The following is a 20,591-nucleotide window of genomic DNA, read 5'->3' as shown; positions in this document are numbered from 1 at the left end:
CAATCCCACAAACAGACACACAGGCAGTCTTTGTGATGACAGCCTGTGAAACCAGCAGCTGTCCAGGGGTTAGCAGATTGGTTATGCTTCATGTGAACCGTGGCGGGACATGTGCTAACAGAAGATGCATGACATACCTAGCACCTATTGCTCGAGGGTAGAAACAGACCAACTGGTGTGGAGTGACTGTGATAGAAGAGTTTCACAGCCAAATGTGAATTAAAAGGAGAATTTAGCCATGAAAAAGTTGGATGTAGGAAGGAGGAGAAATGTTATGTGGTCTAGGAGAAAATAAGAGTGTGAGGCTTATGCTTCTGCTCTGTATTGACAACTGCAGGCAGTGTCTGCTCTCTGCATTGACAGAAGAGCAGAGAAAGGTTGTGAAGTAGTAAGGAAAAGTCAGAAATATACTGGTTTCATGGCATTTGTAGTAGGTGTAGGGTTGCTTTTCTGTCTTTGGCATTTGTATAGTATTCTCCCTCACGGCCTTGTGGTGATCTACCTGAGTGCAACACGTTATCTTCATGGTTTTGAGCTCAGCATGCTCAGAAGTGGTAAAATGCAGTAATCCCTACTTTACAGAGAAGGGAAATGGAGGCAAGCAGGTTAAATATGAGTTGTCTTTGTAAAATATTCCAGTAACAGGAAACCTGTGGCTGACACAGAGCTGAACTCAAGTCTCCCTAATGAGAGCCCTGGCCACTGGACTATGGCATCAAATTTGCAATTTCTGACAATTCCACCTGAGAAAAAAATACATTTTTTTCCTAATTGCAGTTTTATTGGTGTTAGTATTTTAAGGTGGCTCTGTAACTAGTAGTTCAGTGAAATTCATGTAGTACTGTAATACTTCAATTTGTCTGAGCTCAAAGCCCTTTACTCCAATTTTTGGTTTACTGCTGTATATGCACTAGTAAAAAAAACCCTGAAATAAGACACACTGTCCTTTTTCCTTGTTTTTCACTAGAGTTACCAGGATTACTTTTTTTAGGAGGAGGGAAAAGAGGTGAGCTGCTGTATTTCCTTTGGAAACCAGGCACTGCATTCAGATATTTTGCACAGTTGATTTTATTTTTTTTTTGGTATCTCATTGCTGCAAATAGTAGGGGTCAGCGAGAGCATTTTTGCATGCTGCATGTGCATGAATTGGTCATATCTGTGCCATCCTGTAGTAGCCAGAGGGAGGAAATTATATTGATTCTTTTGTCTGTTGTAGAAGTTATTCCATAAAAGTGTCAGAGAGAAACTGTGCTGAAGGTGATGAACTGAAGTTAATCCAATGTCAGGAAACGCATCAACTGTTGGAATGAGGCTGTTGGGGTACTCTTCTGGGCTGCAAAAGGATGAGGGCCTGTAAAATCCCATGTGTGTGAGAGAAATTTGCCTTTAAGCTAGGGATATTGCAAATCAAATCCATTTTTGTTGTTGTTAAGTAGTGCTTACCCTAAGTCAAGGATTTTCAGTTGCCCATCTGCCAGCGAGGAGCTGCACAAGAAACTGGGAGGGAGCACAACCAGGAGAGCTGACCCCAACCACCCAAAGGGATATTCCGTACCATAGGACGTCATGCCCAGTATAGAAACTGGGGGAGTTGGCTGGGAGGGGCTGATAGCTGCTCAGGGACGGGCTGGGCATCGGTCAGCGGGTGAGCAATTGTACTGTGCATCACTTGTCTGTCTTGGGTTTTATTCCTCTCTCTGTTATCTCCCTTTTCATTACTATTATTATTATTGTAGTAGTAGTAGTAACTTTATTACAGTTATTAAACTGCTCTGATCTCAACCCGCGGGTCTTACCTTTTTCCAGTTCTCCTCCACGTCCCACTGGGAGAGGGGACGAGTGAGCAAGTGGCTGCATGGTACTTGGTTTAACCCCGACCAGCAACTATGACACCTTCTTAGTGGCACATGTAAGCTTGTTCTCAAATGTCCAAGAAACTACAGTTGACTTTTACTTGCAGCTGGATTTCCTAATCTGTACAGATGATAAAACGATCTTCATAGATTATTTGAATGAACTCTAGGTAGCTGCCATTTCTGTACCTGCAAGAAATTTTCTTGGGCTGCATTGCAGTTGTGTAAGTGAAGCAGTAATCTCTGTTGCTGTTTTGAATCCCAGCGCTCTTGTGTTTACAGCAATCCCCTGATTTGGCATTGTGCTTGAGCAGTCACTGTTGACAGACGGCCTCGGAGGTGATGTGCTTTATTGCACAGTACCTTCTTGAGAGCTGGACTGGTGATCCAAGAGTAAGTGGTATATAACATGATAGGAGGAAACTGTTCTTAGTGAAACAAAGTGGGCTTTGAGATGCTAGTTTTGTCATTGAAGCTGTAAACATCTTCCAGTAAAAGATACCATGGTTTGTGATCACTTAAAGTTGTCCTCTGTTTTCAGATTTGACAGTTTTGTTCAAAGAATTTGAAGACATCAAGGAAAAAGTTAGGTCGTAGTAATCAGATCCTGTTTTTTTTCAGTTTGTTTGCTTTTTTGGGGGATAAGGGAAAAAAGAAAAAGAAAGTCAAGTTTTCACCTTTAAACAAATTCTTGCTTTTCATCTATGCCTAAGTAAGTTGCAACAGGAGGCTGTAACTTTTATACACCTCCACACACAAACACCATGTTGAGTATCCTGTTAGGAGTGCTTGTCAGTACTATTTATGAAAGTGCATAGTTACTACTGATGATCAGATAAATCACTTGAAATCTGCTTTGAATGTTCTTACATGTTTTAGTGCTAACCAGATTGACAAAAAGCTGTTACTGTACCACACATGCTTCTGACTTTTATCTGCCTGGTGGAGGTGGTCCCTTGTTTGAGAGCTGGTGCTTATAGAGTTTTGAAATTTGGGATGGAATATGGAGTTTTTCTGCTTGGTAATGAGTTAAAAAAAATTTATAGCAATTGAAAAATGCTGCTATTACATAGCTGTCTAGTTGTCTGTCTGAAATAAGCTGGTGGCATCTGTCCAGTTGCAGGCAGATGTCCACAGCACAAATCGTCAGACCCTTATATAGAGCAGAGAAAATCAGCCCACACTCTTGCAGCTCAAGCCGAGAGAGGGAAACAGTAAGGAAAACTTGCATTTCTCTTCTCCATTCCATTTGAATTTAAAAAAAAAAATACACGTACACATCTCTTTCCAGAGCACTGCTCCAGCATCATTGGGTAGGATCAAATTCCCTCTTGGGAAAGCATAACTGAAAAGTACTGGAAAGAGACATTTGTTGAGACAGATGTGTTCTTGTATGGATAAAGTATTTTTCTTTGAATGACCTAGTGGAACTTGCAGTTGTGTACAGAGATTCTCCCGACTAATAGGTAGCTAGCTGGTGGTTTTTGTAGGCTCAGTTTGGTATGATGGACATATGAAAGGCACTGTTACATTACAGTTTGGTGCCTGCTACTGCCCTTAATTTTGACGTGCCATTGTAAAACTCTTATTTTTCATATATAAGTAGGTGCTAGATTAAGTGGTTAGCTAATCGGCGTCTTTGTTCCAGTAACAAAACTATTGTCTCTTTCAGCACTTTTCCATTTACTGCTCTGTATGCTGTTTATGGCAGCAATGGCAAACCTTTTGGGTATGTCTGCCAAATTTATTTTAAAGACTGTGGTGGTTGGTGCCAGCCCTAATCTCTCTGGTGCCAAACTTGGCTCCAGCAGCAGTAGCTCTACATTGTTAGTCTTGTGCAACAGTTGCATTACATCATGGTGAAAGGAGGAAAAGGGATTTTAAAAATTCCAGTTATTCAAATGCAGTAGTCACAGGGGGGGAAAAAACAAGATGGAAAACAAAACTCCTGCAGTTCAAATGTCAGTGTCCCTCTGAACTTTGGCAAGTCATTTGAGGCCTCTTTAATGTCATAAAATGGCACTTTCAGGAAATGTTTTTTTCTTTGTCAGATCAGGCAAAGGAAAACAAGGATGTTTGTGTGAATGGCATTGGGTTGGTGCATTTGTCAGTCGGTATTTTCACTTCCATGCTGCCCTGCAGTATATTGGTGACTGGATGGCAGGATCTCTGCAAAGGTGCTCCATAACCCTTCCTTGTTTGATAATATCCTCTGGTCATCACTGTAAAAATCCCTTCGCTCTGTCTTGAAAATAAACCTGATGCTAACAGGTCTGGGATCTTGGGCCCAGCTTAGCTTTCACCTGGGCTTAAAGGAAAAGCTTCAGCCTATTGTCACACCAAAACTCTTGGGAAATCAGACCTCAGCCCACCTGAACCCACAAAGTGAATCAAGCTGTCCCACTTGTTATATCTATGTTGTTATTTTAGCCTGACTTTCAAATGTCCAGAGAAACAGATTATTAGTGGAATAAATATCAAGGAAAACACCTTGTGAACATTTGCTCTGAGTAAACTTCTCCTCCCCTTGGCTGTTTCCACACTATTAATTGGCACAAGTGACAAGACAAATCAAAGTGCAGTTATTGCTCAAGCTTTGCTTTTGGTTAGTCATCTGTTTTTTCTCTTAACATCCCCAAGATATTCAGCAGTTACATTGTGTTACATTTGCTCACTACAGTTGTTCTGTAGCTGTTTAGAATGAGAAGTCTGCTCCACTTAACTTTTATCTATAAACTACCATCAGCAGCCTGTCTCCTGGTTCAGAATATCCCTTTTGACCCTTCCAGTCAGAGATACAGGAACAAAAAAATTAACAATTTATTATTGTTACTGATGAAGTAACCAACTTTCACTACAGAAATAATATTTACCAGCAGAGTAACTCCTACACATTTCACACAGATTCTTGAAGACCTTAATATAAACAATAACTTTTTCTTGTGTTTTTAGAAGCATAGGAGGAGCTCAGTGCTGTAAAAATGCATATCTGGTATGCATATATAGTTGCCAGTAATGACAGTACAAACCTATCTGCATTTGTATGGGCAGATGAAAACCTAGTGCTTGCACATGGAGGTACCCAGATTCCAGTAACCAAGAATTACTGGTGTACAGAACTGCTTGCTGTGAAGTTGAACAAACCTTGAACAGCCCTGTAGTAGGGAATGGGCAAAGGAGGTGTGCTGTGTATGGCCAATGAGTTAGTGTCAGAGCTGGGAATGAAAACCTTTGACTTCCTGACTGTAACCTCTAGAAAACTTTTCCTCCTTCAGATAAATTATTTGAGATCAATAATCATTATTAATAATAACATATGATTTTTATTTTATTAAGAGTCAAAAGAGGGGGAAGAAGATGGCTTTAATTATATCAGCGGACAAAAGGAGGAAAGGATAACTTTTTGAAGTTTTACTGAGTGATAGCTTCTCTTCCAAGACCACCCTCTGCTCTTTTCAAACAGAGAAAAGATTGTGACTAAGTGAATGTTAGAAGTTTATACATTTGATTTATTTAACCACAATATTTACTAAATCCAGATTGGTAACCTGACTTACTTCAAATCAAAACAGGGAAAATATATCAGAGTACAGTTGGATTTCATAATCCAGGAGCAAATCAGCTGTGCATTCAGGCCATGCATTTAGAAAGCAGCTTCAGGGTTAAGTAGTAAAGAACAAGCACCTGCATTTGTAGTACTCTTCATAGCAATTGCATTAGTGCTGTACAAGCTTTGCCTACAGCGTTTATGAAGAAGAGTATGTTAAGCATGATCAAAAGGAGGGAAGCAGCTCTTTTTACGTTATTAGACTTAACTTGTTTGACTCAACATGTTTGAAGATGATCCAGCCAGAAATTCACTGTTGATCACAGAATGGTCTAAACTTTGTGAATCTGGTATTTCCACAAACCTTAGCACTGTTGATAAAGAATCATTCCTGTTTTATTGATAAGGAGAGCAAGGCAGGAGGGTTGAAGGGTGGCTTTGCCTAGCGAGAGCACACGAACCTCTTGACTTTGATATTAAATGTGGTCTCCCAATTTTGCAGAAGCGGGACAAGAGAGTCCTTCCCACCCACACAGTGTTGAGCCTCAAGGTGAATCCATCGCCCTGGCAAGCAAATTGCCTTCAGACCAGGTAGCAGGGTTTGTGTCCCACTGCTGCCACAGGCATGCTCAATCAGCCATTACTTGGGAACCACAAGTTCTGATTTAGTCATGCTTTAAGACCACAGCAAGGAAAATCCCAAATGAAAAGAACAACCCATCCCCCTCCTCCCCACCCTGAAAACCCTAACCCAAAAATCTGTCAGGTGAAGAGAAGCAATTAGGGAAGCCAGCTCTGGGGTGGGGCGGGGTGAGATGAGAGTTTAGATTCTCCCTCAAGTAGTAAGGGACTACCACTTTTTTTTTTTAATATGAGGATCTGAGGGACAGTTGGGATGGTGCTTAAATTCCAGACTGTGAGAGTAAGCCAAAACAGTACAGGGTTTTCAGACACATTGTCGAATTATATTATACTTCCAGTTTCTTAAGAAGGTGTCTTCAGTTTTAGAGAGACTGCAAACTTTATCATATTTCCTTCTAGTACGTAGGGCATCAGTCGCGTTTAGGACAATGAGGCCAGCGTTTGTGTTTTCCCTCATCAAGACACTTCATAAAAAGATAAAACATGAGGCATTTGTTGCTTCTGAATCCTTGAGAATGATCTTCCTTGGTTTATTCCTGCAGACAGATGGGATAGTCTTCCCTTCCCTCACAGGGGGCGGGAGAAGAGAGTCCCAGTCGAAGAAACATGCTTTCAATGTTCTACATGTACAACAGACCTTCCTCTTTGCTGTCTTCTCAGGTCAGAGAAAGTCTGACTTGGGGGATTTAACAAGGAGAGGGTACGTCATTCTCACTCCAGCCTCACCTGTACTGTTATGCTACACTTTTCCCTCACATCCAAGGTCCTTTTACTAACTTACATTTCGTAGTTCTTTTCCCATAGCTCTTTTTGAATTACTGTTCCCTGAATGCTATTCCTTAACAGACTGAGAATGGAGGTGCTGACACAGGCCTGTTATAAAGGGACAGCCTTACCTTTCTCACTGGGTTGTTGGAGCCATTGCAGGACTCTGACAGGTTTAAAAACTAAATCAAAAGGGTGAAGAAATTCTCATAGTCTAGGAATGGAGAGCTTTTGGACCGAAAATGAGTGAGAGAACATGCCCTGAAGGAGAGCTCTTGTGCCTCACCTCCTTCTTGGCTCTCTCATGTTCTGGATGGTCATTATTCATCAGCATGGATATTGATACTGCAGTGGTGTAACAGATTTCACCTAAAGATTTCAGAGCACTTTCCAGCCCCTAAAAAGAGCTTAATTGGCAGTTTATACTTTATTTCCTAGTTTTACAGAGACCGTAATATAGTCTTGAGAAACTTGCCCAATCTGTTAGTGACAGAGCTTGGGAGCAATTGCAGCTCTCGGTTGTCTCCTTCAACAACTACACGTAGTTCTCCCCAGTTGGTGTCAGACTCAGCTTTGTGACCGTGTGCACCTTTATACCACACCACGTTGCTGTTTGTAGGGGCACCTGCCAGCCCTATGGCATCTAAGGCCCCAGTGCCCATGGGCAACTGAAGCTGCCTATCTTGCCCTTCAGGTGGGGGTTGCTCAGGGCCTTCTAAGAGAGTCTGGATTATTCGGTCCATCTTGTTTTCCCTGGATCATTCACATGATGTAGCTGCAAAGGTAAATGTGACTGGTGAAGGTATCTGTGGGTCAGTGCATGCATGGCTCATACGAGGCTTAGCAGAGGTCTGTGTCTCCTCCTGTCTGTCCATAAAATTATGCTTTTGTGGGACAATGTTTAGCAGTATCTTGCCTGTGAACAATGTGGATGCTAATGTGCTCAAGACACGCAAGCACATTTTTCTAAAATCTGCTGTTGATGCAGTGGTGGTAGCAGCACTGAGTCTGATAATGATCCAGTTACAGAGGATAAAACAAAGTGCTTTCTGTATTGGAAGAACTCAGTTGCTTTGTGTTACTTCAAAATAAACTGCAACCCTAGGTAAAATTATATATATTTTATAATTTTTGTTATTGCTGTTTGTTTAGTACAGCAGTACCTGGAGGTCCGACTGAGAGTGGGACACCATTGCACCATACACAGAAGAGAACCACTTGTTCTGCAGTCTCTGTACAGAAGACACACAAAGGTCAGAAAGCACAGTGGTGGCACAAAGGACTTGCCTAGGGATCAGCTGATTTACCAGGGGCAGAGTGGGGAGAAACCCCCAGGTTTTCTGAGTCTCAGACCAGGGTTTGATCTGCTGTTTCTCTGCAGCAGAACTTACTTGTTCTCACTGTGCCCTCTATGAGAACTGTTCCTATGTGAACACCACCCTTTCCCACACGTGGTTACCTGTGCGTTTTATTAAGAGCATTATCTCTTAAACATTGTGGGCAAGTGTTTTCCAGTACATTCATTTTTCTGTGGAAACTTCATGAATGATGCATCACTACCCTTTGAATTGAGAGGAGTTCTTTAGGATCTGGCTGGTATACATGTTTATGGGTAACCATGCACATTTAAACCCACAACAATGTGAAGCCATCCATCTGCGGAGAGAGACAGCTGCCGGCATTCATTCTCCTCTCCCCAAGGTAAAGCCGTCCAGCACTAAACTTCCTGGAAAATGTTTCCCTTTGGCACTTGTTCCAGCTAATGGCCAACTTTCACTGCATGAACAGTCTTTGTTTCTCTTGATGTTAAGAGTCTATCCAGCTCCTTTCTTCCTTCCCTTGACTGCCGAGTAGCAGAAGGAAAAATAAAGTTGCTACTAATGTTCAGCGCAAACCGAAACAGAATGAAAGGTTCCTGAGTGGGACACATCACTTGAAATGGATTGTGTGTGTGATGAGAGAATTAATGTGGCCCTGTAATTCATAGATGTATCCAGACAGCAGTTGTAGCTGCGTTAACAGCTGTCTGCTGCTTCAGGCCTGTCTGGTGCTGGCTTTTGTCTGCTCTTCGCATGGTGCTTTCCCTCCTGAGCCCTCTGCAACTTGTGATGACTTCTTTGTCTTGTTCTGCTGCATTGAATATAGTTTTGCAGAAGTTATTACCTGCTACACTGAATATATGGTTTTACACAAATTATTACCTGAAAATAGGTTCGGTCATGCCATGCTGCAGCTTGGCCACTGGAGACTGGACGGGTGTGCGCCAGGCTCACAGGTGGGAAAGGAAAGCTCTGTTTTCCACTTGTGATTTCTCACTAGTTTTTGAGGCAGATGTTCTTCTGTGATGCTTAATGCTTTATGCAGGTTCAAACCCTACTGGCAAGAAGTGATTAAAAAAAAAATAGAGAGGGGAAACAGCGTAAAAGTACTAGCCTCAGTCCCATGGTGGCAAACATGGAGGTGAGCCACTAGCATGACGTGGGGGAGCATGCTTGGAGGAGGATTGTGGGCAGCAGAAAGACTATTTCATACTTTCCTGTCTGAGGAGGAGCTTCATAACTGGAAAACTTTGACATTTTAAGAAACAAGAATGATAATTTCAGCATTTCTCCCACTTACTGACCAGCATTGTTGAGAACATTCTGATACATGCTTCTAGATTTGACAGAAATTACTATTCTGGTTGCGACCTATTCAGGTTTCCATTTTGTTTTGCTTCCCCCTGTGAATTAGCCATGTGCCTACTAAAGGCTCTGCAAAATACATGCTTATCCTAGTGAAAAGGTATATTAGAACATAAATTTTTTCCCCATTCCATGTCAGAATTGTGCTGCTTTTAGTGCGGTTAAATCTATGTTTTTTCTGCAGTTGCATGTAGGTAGCTTCTGCAGTGGCAGCAGGCAGAGTAACTGCTTTCATCTCTTCTTGCCTGGAGCATGGGGTGCATGGCAGAGCATGCTGCTGCCCGCACCCATCGTTTCTGTGGTCTCATCCCACAAACCCCACAACTCTGCTCATTCCGAGTACTGTAGAATTTGTGGAAGGAGTTATTTTATTTGTTTTCTTTGTTTTCTTCCCTGTGGAGGTTATTGTTGTTCAAGAATTGTAGGTGACTGACTTTCTCAGAGCTCCTTTTCCTATAAATTTCAAAGCTAGATGAAATCAGTGACTTGACATAGAAGTAACAAGTAGGCTACAAGACAAAACACATTCTTGCACACTCCTGTAACAGAACCCAGACGATTTCAGCATGAATATTTAAGTTACCAGCTGTTAGTTCCTCATTACAAATCTCACCATTTTTCTGAAATCGTGTTTTTGTGATTTACATTTGAGTGTTTAGCTCTTGTGATTCTGGAGAGAAGAGATAAAAAGCGTAGTTCTTCAGAGTGGAAAGAGATGCCTAAGTAGTGACAAGTAAGTCTCATGTGCCGGACCGTGCAGTACCTGGTTTGTGAAACCCTGTCTTTGGAGGCAATTGTTTTGTGTTATGGGCCGTGATTCTGCAGCTGGAGCTGCCAGAGTGGTTTTCTGCATTCACGTGCAGCCCTGGTGAACTTGGGGAACCCGAATATGAAGAGGTGTAATTGAATTAAAAAGCTGGTGAATGTCAAAGAGAAATGTGGAAAATGAAAGAGATTATATATGTAAGTTTGTGTGGAAAATGAAAGAGATTATATATGTAAGTTTGTGTGTATGCATATATATGTATATATACACATAAAAATTTATTTTTCAAACAAGTGTGGGCTGTAAGCTTGTAGCATTTCTTTACCAACTTAGTCTGGTCTGTGTGGTACTTGGTTGTCCACAGTAAGACATCTAAGTAATTTTATTCTTTGGCAAATAATAAGATCTTTTGCAAATGTTGCTCCATTTAGTGAACAGGTTCAATAGACCAAAGAAAGGCATTCTGAAAAATTCAACTTTCTCATTTTGACTTATTCTAAGTGAAATACTTGTGTTGAAATTAATTTTTAAAAAACAGTGACTCAAAGCAATTATATAGCGTATTTTCTGGTTTGGCTACCAGATTGAGATTCTGTGACGCGAACTCCATCGTTAACTCACTGAATTTTCAAGCTACCTTTCAGACTGTGCCTTCATAACAAACGGTGAAGGTAGCCTGTCTTGTTTGTTTTTATGTGCACTGAATCCCCTTTACCTTGGACTGCTCAACCAGAAAATGCTGATGCTTCCCCTGATCTATCTCCCTTCAATCTCTTCCCGAGTTAATTGCAGGAAGTGCAGGGGGGGATCACAGCCCAGCCCGGCCCCCCTCTTTCTTCTCAGTATTGCACTGTCTCTGCAGCGGGGGGGTCGGGGAAAGAGCACCTGGAGAAGGGAGTAGTGAAGCCTTGCAGGGCGTAGGAAGAACATTTATTTATATGAAGACAGCCTGCTTTTTTTAAATCAACAGGTCTGAGACAAGAAAGAAACAGCATGTTTAAGAAAAAAAAAAAATCATTGAAAAGCAGTCTAGAATAGCAGGTGATGAAGCCTGGTGAAGAAAGCCAATGCTTCTGAAAATTCCAGGGAAACAAGGCATGCAATTATTTTTGCCAGTCGCAAGCACTCAAAAATCTTAAGGCAGGCTTTCCTCAAAATAACAGAGCTGAAGTTGGCTCAAAAAATTCATGAGACAGGATTTTTCATCTTTTTTTACTGTCTGATCTATGGGTTAGAGCAAGACAGAAAACTTCCAGTGAAAGTAAAATTCCAATCAAAAAGACTGTCTCATTTAAAAAAGAAAAAAACAAAACAAAACAACATGTGGGAAAGGATTTTAAGGCTGTTGGAATACTTTGGGTATTTTTAAACAATAGTGGTTGCAGAAGTGTGACAGAAATGGTCTATTTTGTTATTTTCTCAGTTATTTTTCTTAAAATTGTGTAGAATTAACACATTTTTAAAAGAAAAAAGAATTTGAAAATCTTAATGTAAACCCAGACCAATTTTTTTTCTTGTGTGAAGTGCATCATTTTAGACAAACACAGAATTAATATGGGAAAGGAAGAGCTATTTTTCTTTTGTGAAAAGTTTTCCATTTGACTAATGAATTAACAAACCTATTTGTGATCCAGGTCTTACTTGGGTGCTTGTGCACTTATTTCAGCTTTTGGGGTGGTTGTTTTTGTGGTGGTTTTTTTGTTTGTTTAAACTGAAGCACTAGGTGTGTATCTATTTTACTTTGTTAAAGTTGTAGGGTTTTTTAACATAGCCTTATGGCCAGCTATTCCAGTGCTGGACTGAACAACAGATGAACGTTTCGGAAGACCAGCAGTAAGATTTAAAACCTGGCTGACAATATGTACACAAGGGTAGTGCTGAGGGGGGTACAAAGAAGCACAGCTGGAGACCGCTGTCCTCTGGCCGGGGGGGCTGGGGTGTCCCTGCATGCTCCATGTGCAGCCTCTGCCCAGCTTTCTCGGAACCACACAAAGGCACTGCTCAGATGGGACTTTCTCCTCAGCTCTTTCAGAAAGCAAGTGGCATCCTGCTTCGGTTGAAATGAAGATTTTTAAATTTATTTTCTTTTCCTTACTGTGTGCTCAAGTTTAGCCAATACACCCCCCAGCTCCTTCTTTGTCTCACCTATTTATTTTTCTCATGTATTGTACTTGACTCAATCAGATCAGCAGTTGCAAGAAGGCTTAGCTGTGTGCCCGTCATCTGGAGCAGCCTCACTATCACCTCGATTTCATTTCTGATTTCAGTCTGATGTGCTTTGTCCCTTGCCTATCTATCACATAACTTTTCTCTTGTTCTTCTTGGTTTAATCCTGAACCTGAGATGATACGTACTGGAGAATAATGCAACTATGTACTCCCACCCCAGATGGTGTGCTACGAGCCGTACTACTATGAGTCCTCTTACTTTTGTGTCTGGAACAGGCTGGGCAATGATAAATCCAGACAAGTACTGCTGCTTTTATTGTCCGATTACGTCAGCAAAAGGCAGCTCTCAGGAATATAAACAGCCTGAGGCATGCTGCCCTGCAGGTCACCTTGAAAGAATATCTTGTCATCACGGCTGTACTGTCGGTCTTGTACATGAGCATTTATGCCAGCTCAGGTTTAACTTTATGCCTGTTCAGGCCTTTCCTGCGTACATCTATCAGATGTACTTGTGGATGAGCTAAGATTCATTATAAAAGAGAAAACAGCATTGTGGTTTTCACCTGCTGAAGCATTTTTGAGTTCTTGAAATGGAAGGAACAAAGGATCTATTATAGATGGAGAGAAAACGTCTTAACAGTGCAAGGAGCGATGTTCTGACAGAGGAAATGAAATTACTTTCCTCTGCTTTTGAAATGTGTGGATAGAATTAGCTAAAATCTTCAGTACGGGAGATGCCCTATTATTATACCGCCTGGAAGATGGCTGCAAGATAATAGTGTTTTCCTTGCTTATGAATGATGCCTTTTTTTGTGCAGGAGCAGAGTAAAATGGGGAGTGTAATTTTGCAACCAGTTAGTCCTGGCAAAACTGGCTAAGCTGCCATGCTTCTCTAGGAGTTAAAACAGTAGGAGTCTTAATTCCCAATGAAAATTAATGAGACATAGTAGGTGCTTTTGAAAACTTTACCTGTGTGGAAAAAAATTACAAAAAGTCTCATATTTCCTAGGAATGAGGGAAAGACAAACTTTTTAGGACTGGTGGGTTGTTTGTTTGTTTGTTTTCTTTGAATCAGACATTGAGAAAGCCATCTTCACAGTTTTTTGCAGTTACCTTTTAATAATTAACTTCTGAAACAAGGTGGGGAATCAGTCTGTCTTTTTTTATGAGGAGTAGCACTGGAATCATAAAGTTGCAGAGTTCTACTTGGTAATCTGCACCATTTTTTGAGGAGAATAGAGGTGAAAGCAGTTGATCAAGTAATTAAAACCAGATCAAGTCATGGAAACGATACAAAAATATTACTATTGCAATTAGGCTGCAATCTCTGTCTCTACTCCTCCCCTTCCCAGCGAAGCTAAAAGCAGAGGACTTGGCTTGTACCACTCCTGCCTAGGGCTCTGTCTTGGCATATGCATATGTTTAGGAAGATCTAGTGGTTTAAGCTTGTATTTGGCCTCTAGCCAGATACAAGTAAAAATTCTTGAGAAGATCATCACATGGGGTTGTTACAGGGAAAGTAACTTCTAGATTTGCCTCTCCCCTCGTGGACAAACTTTCTTTGCGATTTCATACTCCCTTAAAATATCTTGTCTTTCCCATTGAAGGATCTGGCAGGTTTTTTCCAAGAGCAGGAGTCCTGTCTTTTGTTTCTCACCTGCTTCATTCTGTGGGACTCCTGACTCATCAGTTCGTCCGCTGATGGCAGATGCAGAGCTCATTCTCTTTATTTTTTTTACAACCATGCAAGCTTTTTCCCCCCGTACTGTTTTTTGCTCCTGGTATGTCCTTTCTGAACTGTACCATCAATCTCCTGTTGCTCAGACACCCTCATACAGACTGCTGTCATTATGGGGCAAATGCTCTGCTCTTCCTTGCACACATTCCCTCTGAAATCTCTCCATCACTTGGCCATTGAGTTTACTCTGATACCGCTTATTACCCAGGTATCTTATTTACTGAAAATGCCCTGGAAGTGCTCTTTTGAACGTTTGTTCCACTTCATGTACTTGTACATATTGCAGCCGGAATATTATCTTCTCACCCCAGAAATGGAGTAGGAACAAGTGAAATATGCAGACTCCCAGGAACAAGTCTGCTGCCTCCACAGTGAAGATGGAAATGCCCATGGTCCTGAGGTGATGTGTTGTGGGGAGGATGTTAAAAACAAGTTAGAGTAGACTGAGAGATACTTTAAATTATGCCGAAGCAGCAGAGGTCCAACCTTTGGAAGGAGTCTCCTTCGTCTCTTGCTGATGCCTTCTGGCCTTTCAGCTGTGCTGAGCAGAGCTGTGGTGTGGTTGCATCTGCCCACAATGCCACGGTGGTTTCCTGTTTCATCCTTTCAAAATACTATTCACCAAGTTCTCATCACCATCAGTATCCAGCACACCTTGCTGACTCAGTCTGCACACTGGGTCCTGCTTCAGCATTGCACTTATGCCCGTCTTTGAGTACATTGCTGGAGAGAGATGGGATCGCTCGGTAGTTTGATCTTCAGCATACATTTGAGTGTTTTGAGCTGGGGTCTGGAATCACTGCCTTCAAAACATCGTTGTAAAAGGAAATGTGATTTGTAGGTTACCCCAACACCTCGATCAAAAATTTGAAACCTTAAAATGTTTAATTTGGCATTCCTAGCTTCAGAATGACTGAAAAATACTTCCCCCTTTTTCCCCGCCCCCCCCCAAACATTAGTAAAGAGAAAAATTTCTGTTCTTGGCAGAGATTTTGTGGGCCAACTTTCAGGGCAAAATACTGGTTTTTGGGTAGGGGATTCTAATGGAAAAGCTGAGCACCAAATTCACACAAGCTGGTTCTTAATTTTAGAAGCCAAAAGCTCTTCCAGATGTTTGTCAGCCCAACATGCTAGATGCTGCCATCACTGGTTTTAATAAAAGCTGATATTCAGCAAACTTTATTACTGATTTACTGTACATTACTTAAGCCAGAAAATGTTTTTGCTCTCAAAAGCAAGCAAACAAAGACCTGATATTTTCATCAGTTGCACTCCAGCATGTAATTTACTGTGTTAAATACCATCACGATTCCATTATTTTACTGAAGATTTTCTGTAGATTGCCATCGTTAAAACTGGAATTTCAGAAACTCTTGTGAAGAACTGCCTAAGCGAGAAGGCACACGAACAAATCGGTAAATGGTGTGTGCAGAACAGGCAAAGGCAGTAACAACACAAACACGTTTGTGACATGCACAACCAGACAGGCATTTCTGTGAGAAGTTACCTGTTTGTGCGTGCAACTAATGCCTACTCAAAAAAAAATAGAAGCTGAAAAAAACCCTAGGAAAATGTTATAGAACAAATACAGGGAAGCGTGATGTGACTTTGTGAGTACAAAAGTGAACAGAACAAAAGCAGTAGAAAAATCATCAGTCAGAGGGTAGCTAATGAAGTCTGTGAACAATGATGTAATTGAAGTACATTAATAATTATAAAAGATAATTTCCCTTTAAACATCTGCTCCTGTTCACTTGGCAACAGTCTGGGCAGTGTCATGAATGATGGAGTTTTGGTTTATGCTGAAGGGCATGTGTTATCTGAGAAATAATGTAGAGCATCCTCAGCTTGACACAATCTGAGACAGCAGTGCTTTTACTCAATTCAGGTATAGCATTAAGGAAATAAGGGAGGAAAAAAAAAATCAGAGCTTGCTTACAGTGGAAAGGAAAACCTGGTATAAAACTGAACCCTGCAACCCTGAACCTTCACGCAAGCCAAATTTAATTGAGTACCAATGGATTCAAATAAAGTCAGTCCTCTGGGAAAAGAGCCTCTGCCTAGCCTGCTGCTTTTAAGAGAGCATTAGGAGCCATAGTTGTTCGTAGGAGAGACCTTGTTCCTCCCCACTGAGAAGTAAGCACCATGAAAATCTTCCTGACCTCTTTGTCTGTGGCAGCCTGACTATACCAGTGAAAGAATGAGAGTAGCCGTTTTAGGAGAAAAATCTCTTTTTCCTCTGGCGTAAGCAAAGTGTGCAGAGGGCCCTTACTGCCTGACAGTCAGTGGCTCGGAGGCATCTACCTGCCTCCCCCGTGCCTGAGACTGCCTGTGAAGTGGATGCACATGTGCTTCGGTGAAGCCTCTATCTGCAGGTACCAGTTTGGAGCGTAGCTGCCTCCAGTGCTGTTAGGACTGAGTAAAGTTTCTCATGGGGGGGGGCTGTGTTTTGTTTAGAGTTAGGTCAGGAGTCCTGGATTGCTGGTTTGGCTTTGCCATTAGACTGACTCACTTAGGGAGGAATTTTTACAGCTGGGGACTATTTTTTGTATCCTTGTACGAATCAGACTTTTTATTGGGTTTCTGTGCAGTTGGTAGCATGGGCACTCGTTGTGGGCAGAATTGGTGGCCCCAATGCACCTGCACTTTTACTTCTGTCTTGCTGTGCTTTAGTGCCTGTGTGTAAGGCAGGGAGGAGGAGGTGGCAGTTGTGCTTGTCTTACAGGGACACATCTGAAGGTGGAACCATTTGAGGCCCACTAGCAACGAAGATTCTCCAACTACAAAGCAACACTGATTTTTATGCTAGTCTTATTTTCTTAGCAAATCTGTAACACTGCAGTTAGGGAACATGGATCTCGTAAGTGTTGGATTCAGAGCACTGTATTTCTACCCCACTGGTCATTCACCGCTGACTTAAGGTCTCCTTCATGGCACATAATCAGGAAGCCTTTACCAACCTCTGGACTTGAGGCTACGCTGGCGGTGAAGATGCATGTGCGCACATGGATTTCCAAGGGGGGCAGACAAGAGGAGCCCAGACCCCGTTTGGAGAAAGGAGGACTGGGGCTCTGGACATTGTATATGGTTATGCTTCTTCATACCCATTTTTGGCAGTTGTACAAATTCACAGAGGATGGATGATTTTTTTTACCTGGGCAGAGTACCTTCCGAGCTGTTAGACGGGGAAATTGAAAATGAGTTCAGCTTTGGTCTTTGCTGTTCAGTTACAGGTAAAATACTTTATCTGGTTGGTGCCTGTTCATAACAATACTTCCCCTCCCTCACAAGGACTTGCAGGCTTTGTAAAAATGGAGAGGTTCAGATAAAAAGTATGTGGTTTATTGTTCTCCATTTCTCAAAGCTGGTAAAGTCATACAGTGGTGTTTAAAGAGAAAATCAAAACAAACCTCTCTGCTTCTGCCAGAAGTGCATAGATTAGTATTGCAGAAGCCCAGTGTCAAGATTTCAGGTTTCCGTGCTGTTGTCTTTAACTTCATGATGTTTCAGGTGTGCTATGGATTGCTACTGGCCCGTTGCTGCCATGCCATCTGCTACCTTTATAGTCCAGCTCAGACAGGTCCCAGCCTGAGAGCAGGGGTGTGCCAGCTGCCTTTGCAAGTAGCGTGTTCAGTGCTGAGCAGAAAGGGGAGCCCGTGCAGGCTGCAACTGGGTGCCTGGAATCCCCTCACCACCATATGCCCTCTCTCCCATGTGCTCATGCCCAGGCTCTACTTTGTCCAAGAGCACAGGTATGCTCTTCCCTAATAGCCCCAGTTCACCCCAGTAGCCTGTGGTAAACTGAAGTAAGGACGTACTGTATGTGGCTGCAGAAAGTGAAGAAAGGCATAGCATCTTTGCGTCCTGCTCTTTTCATCATTTGTTCTTGACTTGATCCAAAAGCTGCAAAATACATTCATGTAGTCTTAGAAAGTTCAAATAGGTTTCTATGGCATTGTGTGTATTTAAAAAAACCAACCAAACAAAAAACACCACAGTTCACTAACAAATTTAGCTTCAGATTTTCGTTGGTGAGTGGACTCTTCACAGTTCCAGCTGCAGGCATTGGTTGCGTGGGAAACAAGGGCAGAATATTATGGGGGTAAAGATGTCCAGGAAGCCTGCCTTGCATAAAAGCCGTGGTGCAGTTATCTAATGTAACACACGGTTTCCTAACTGTACTCACCCCATTGTCTTTACCCAAACTTGCAAACGTAGGTATGCAAATCTGTGCACTTAATGCCATATTTTGTACCCATCCAAAACATCCAACACTTCCAGGGGAAGCAGGCAGCTCTATTTCAAGAAAGTGTCTTTGGAACCCACTTCTGAAAATGTGTATTGCTGGAGTTAGGTGCGTATATTGAAAATGGTGGTATTTAGACGAATAGACCTATTCATGTTGCACATAGGGGTCTGAAATAATGATATAGTCATTCTCTTTTCTGAACTGTTTGTGTAATGCAAAGTTTGTAAGCTTTGATTATAGTGTAGGTCATGTGCACGCACAAAAAATTGTATTTTTCTTTGGAGTCTCAAGTCCTATATGTTGTTCCTGTGAATTTTCTGGTTAAATCAGATGAGGTTATTTATGGGAAAGGGACTGTCCTTGTATCACTGCCACCTAATGGTCAGGACGTTGTAGTTAGGTGGCTGGTTTAGGTGTCCCCTGGAAAACTGATCCTATCACCAGTACTAACCGTACTATCTTGTAAGACTAGCTAATGCTCAACTTCATTTTCAGCCCTTAATAGTCCATTTTGGAGCCTCAGTGGACACTGATGTGTGCATTTTCGCTCTGATGGCATACAAGAGATCAGGAAATCTAGTTTTCATACAGCAAGATCCAGGGAGAAAGGGAAAGCATTAATCAGATGGGTGTAATCTCCAAGGGAGCGAGTACTGCATTTTAATTCAGCTTTTCCCTTTGATGAAAACTTTAGTGAATGTTATTATGTGGAATTTATATGAAGCCTGGGTTTCGGTAATCAGCTTTAATATTTATACTCTTAGGGAAAAAATTGAATCATTAGTAAGCATGCATAATTAATGAATAAATTATATTTTTCCTTTGTTTTCCTTCAGGTATAAGGAAATGCTAGATCTAGTGATATCACCCAGCCTGACTGTAAATAGAGAGTGCCCTGACAGACTGAAGCTTAACCTTTCTAACATTTATGCCACGGCTCCAGATGACATAGAAGGTAGGCTGCCTCTTTTGCTTACTGTTTACTGGCTTTAATATAATGTGCATATATATGTAACCAAGGGGAACTGACCACATGCAAGGCCTCTGCTTCTGACACTTAGTTCTACAGTATAGTGAGCGACTAAGATTTTTGAGTATTTTTTTGTAGACACTCCAGTTGTGGCTGAATCCTTTAGTTCAGCAGTGTTTTGAATGCAAATGGAATTGAAAAGTTTTATATGTAGATACATATCTGTGTATAATAGGTCCACACATATGCATGTATATGTTTACTACACTGAATAATTGCAGGTATAAGACATACTTTTTGTAGACCTGGTAGTTTTTGTTTGGACCCCACTAGAGCCCCAGTGGTGGTGTGAATGTGCGCCCTGGGTTTCGGTGGCTGTGTGGCTGCTGTTGGGGTAGGGAGCGTGGGGGCTCCTGGGCCCAACAATGTGTCACGCAGCCAGAGAACATTTTGCCAAAGCAGTCCTGTGCCCCAGTTTGCATTGGTCTGAGAGCGTTGCTATCATCTCCAAACGGTTAGCCCTAGTGGCCTCTGCTCTGAAGTTTCACATTTGGCAGGTACCAAGGACAAATTCTTTCAGCGGTTGAGGCTCTGATGGAAATTTATCTGCTCTTCTCCTCCTCCTCCACCCCCCCCTTAGTGTTCAAGTGAAGGAAACAGAAGAATGTTAAATCTGCTAAAAAAATTATTGGCAAGTGATGCAGCTGAACTAGTTCTTGCTAGTACAATCCCAGCTATTGTTTGCTGCGGTCAGGATCTGTCAGCCTTCCTGTTAGAGGGGAGTTAGGAAAAGGCACTGGCTATTATGTTTTAGTAGTATGTTTAACCCTTCATTTATAGGCTCTTAGAAGCCAAGGAGATGTTTTGCCTGCATGTTTGCGAAGGCATTAGAAGTTGCGTGATTAAATCATGTACATCATGACTGCCTATTTACAAGAGCAGTCAAAGGGATAACAATCTAAAGGAAACATCCTTTTTAATGTACGTGTTTGCAGAAGAGATTAGAGCTAGAAATGATTTTTAAATACATAATTTTGTAAACTTCTTGGTGCAGGAACTATTTGTTCTTCTGTGATATAAATAAGAGCCAACATAGCAGTTGTACTGTTGGACACCAGTTTGTTAGTGACAGCTTATGTTGATGCATTTCTTATAGAAATATTATGGTTATTTTTCTACAGAATGATCCCCTGTGCTACCAAGATTGTG

The 20,591-nt window shown here is 41.7% G+C and overlaps 1 protein-coding gene across 1 annotated transcript in view; it reads left to right on the top strand.

The window, feature by feature from the left end:
* Nucleotides 1-19,251: 19,251 nt before the first annotated feature.
* The window catches only part of EYA2 (EYA transcriptional coactivator and phosphatase 2), a 60,195-nt gene continuing 58,855 nt past the window's right edge, over nucleotides 19,252-20,591 (top strand). The window contains exon 1 of the mRNA XM_009705603.1: nucleotides 19,252-19,367. Coding sequence (XP_009703905.1) covers nucleotides 19,259-19,367 — 109 coding nt within the window. The 5' untranslated portion in view covers nucleotides 19,252-19,258. The remainder of the gene's footprint in view (nucleotides 19,368-20,591) is intronic.

This window comes from Cariama cristata, unplaced genomic scaffold (genome assembly GCF_000690535.1).
Source record: "Cariama cristata isolate BGI_N322 unplaced genomic scaffold, ASM69053v1 scaffold7088, whole genome shotgun sequence".
Taxonomy (NCBI): Eukaryota; Metazoa; Chordata; class Aves; order Cariamiformes; family Cariamidae; genus Cariama; species Cariama cristata.
The sequence above is the reverse complement of the archived record's forward strand: the minus strand, read 5'-3'. Positions and strand labels throughout refer to the sequence as shown.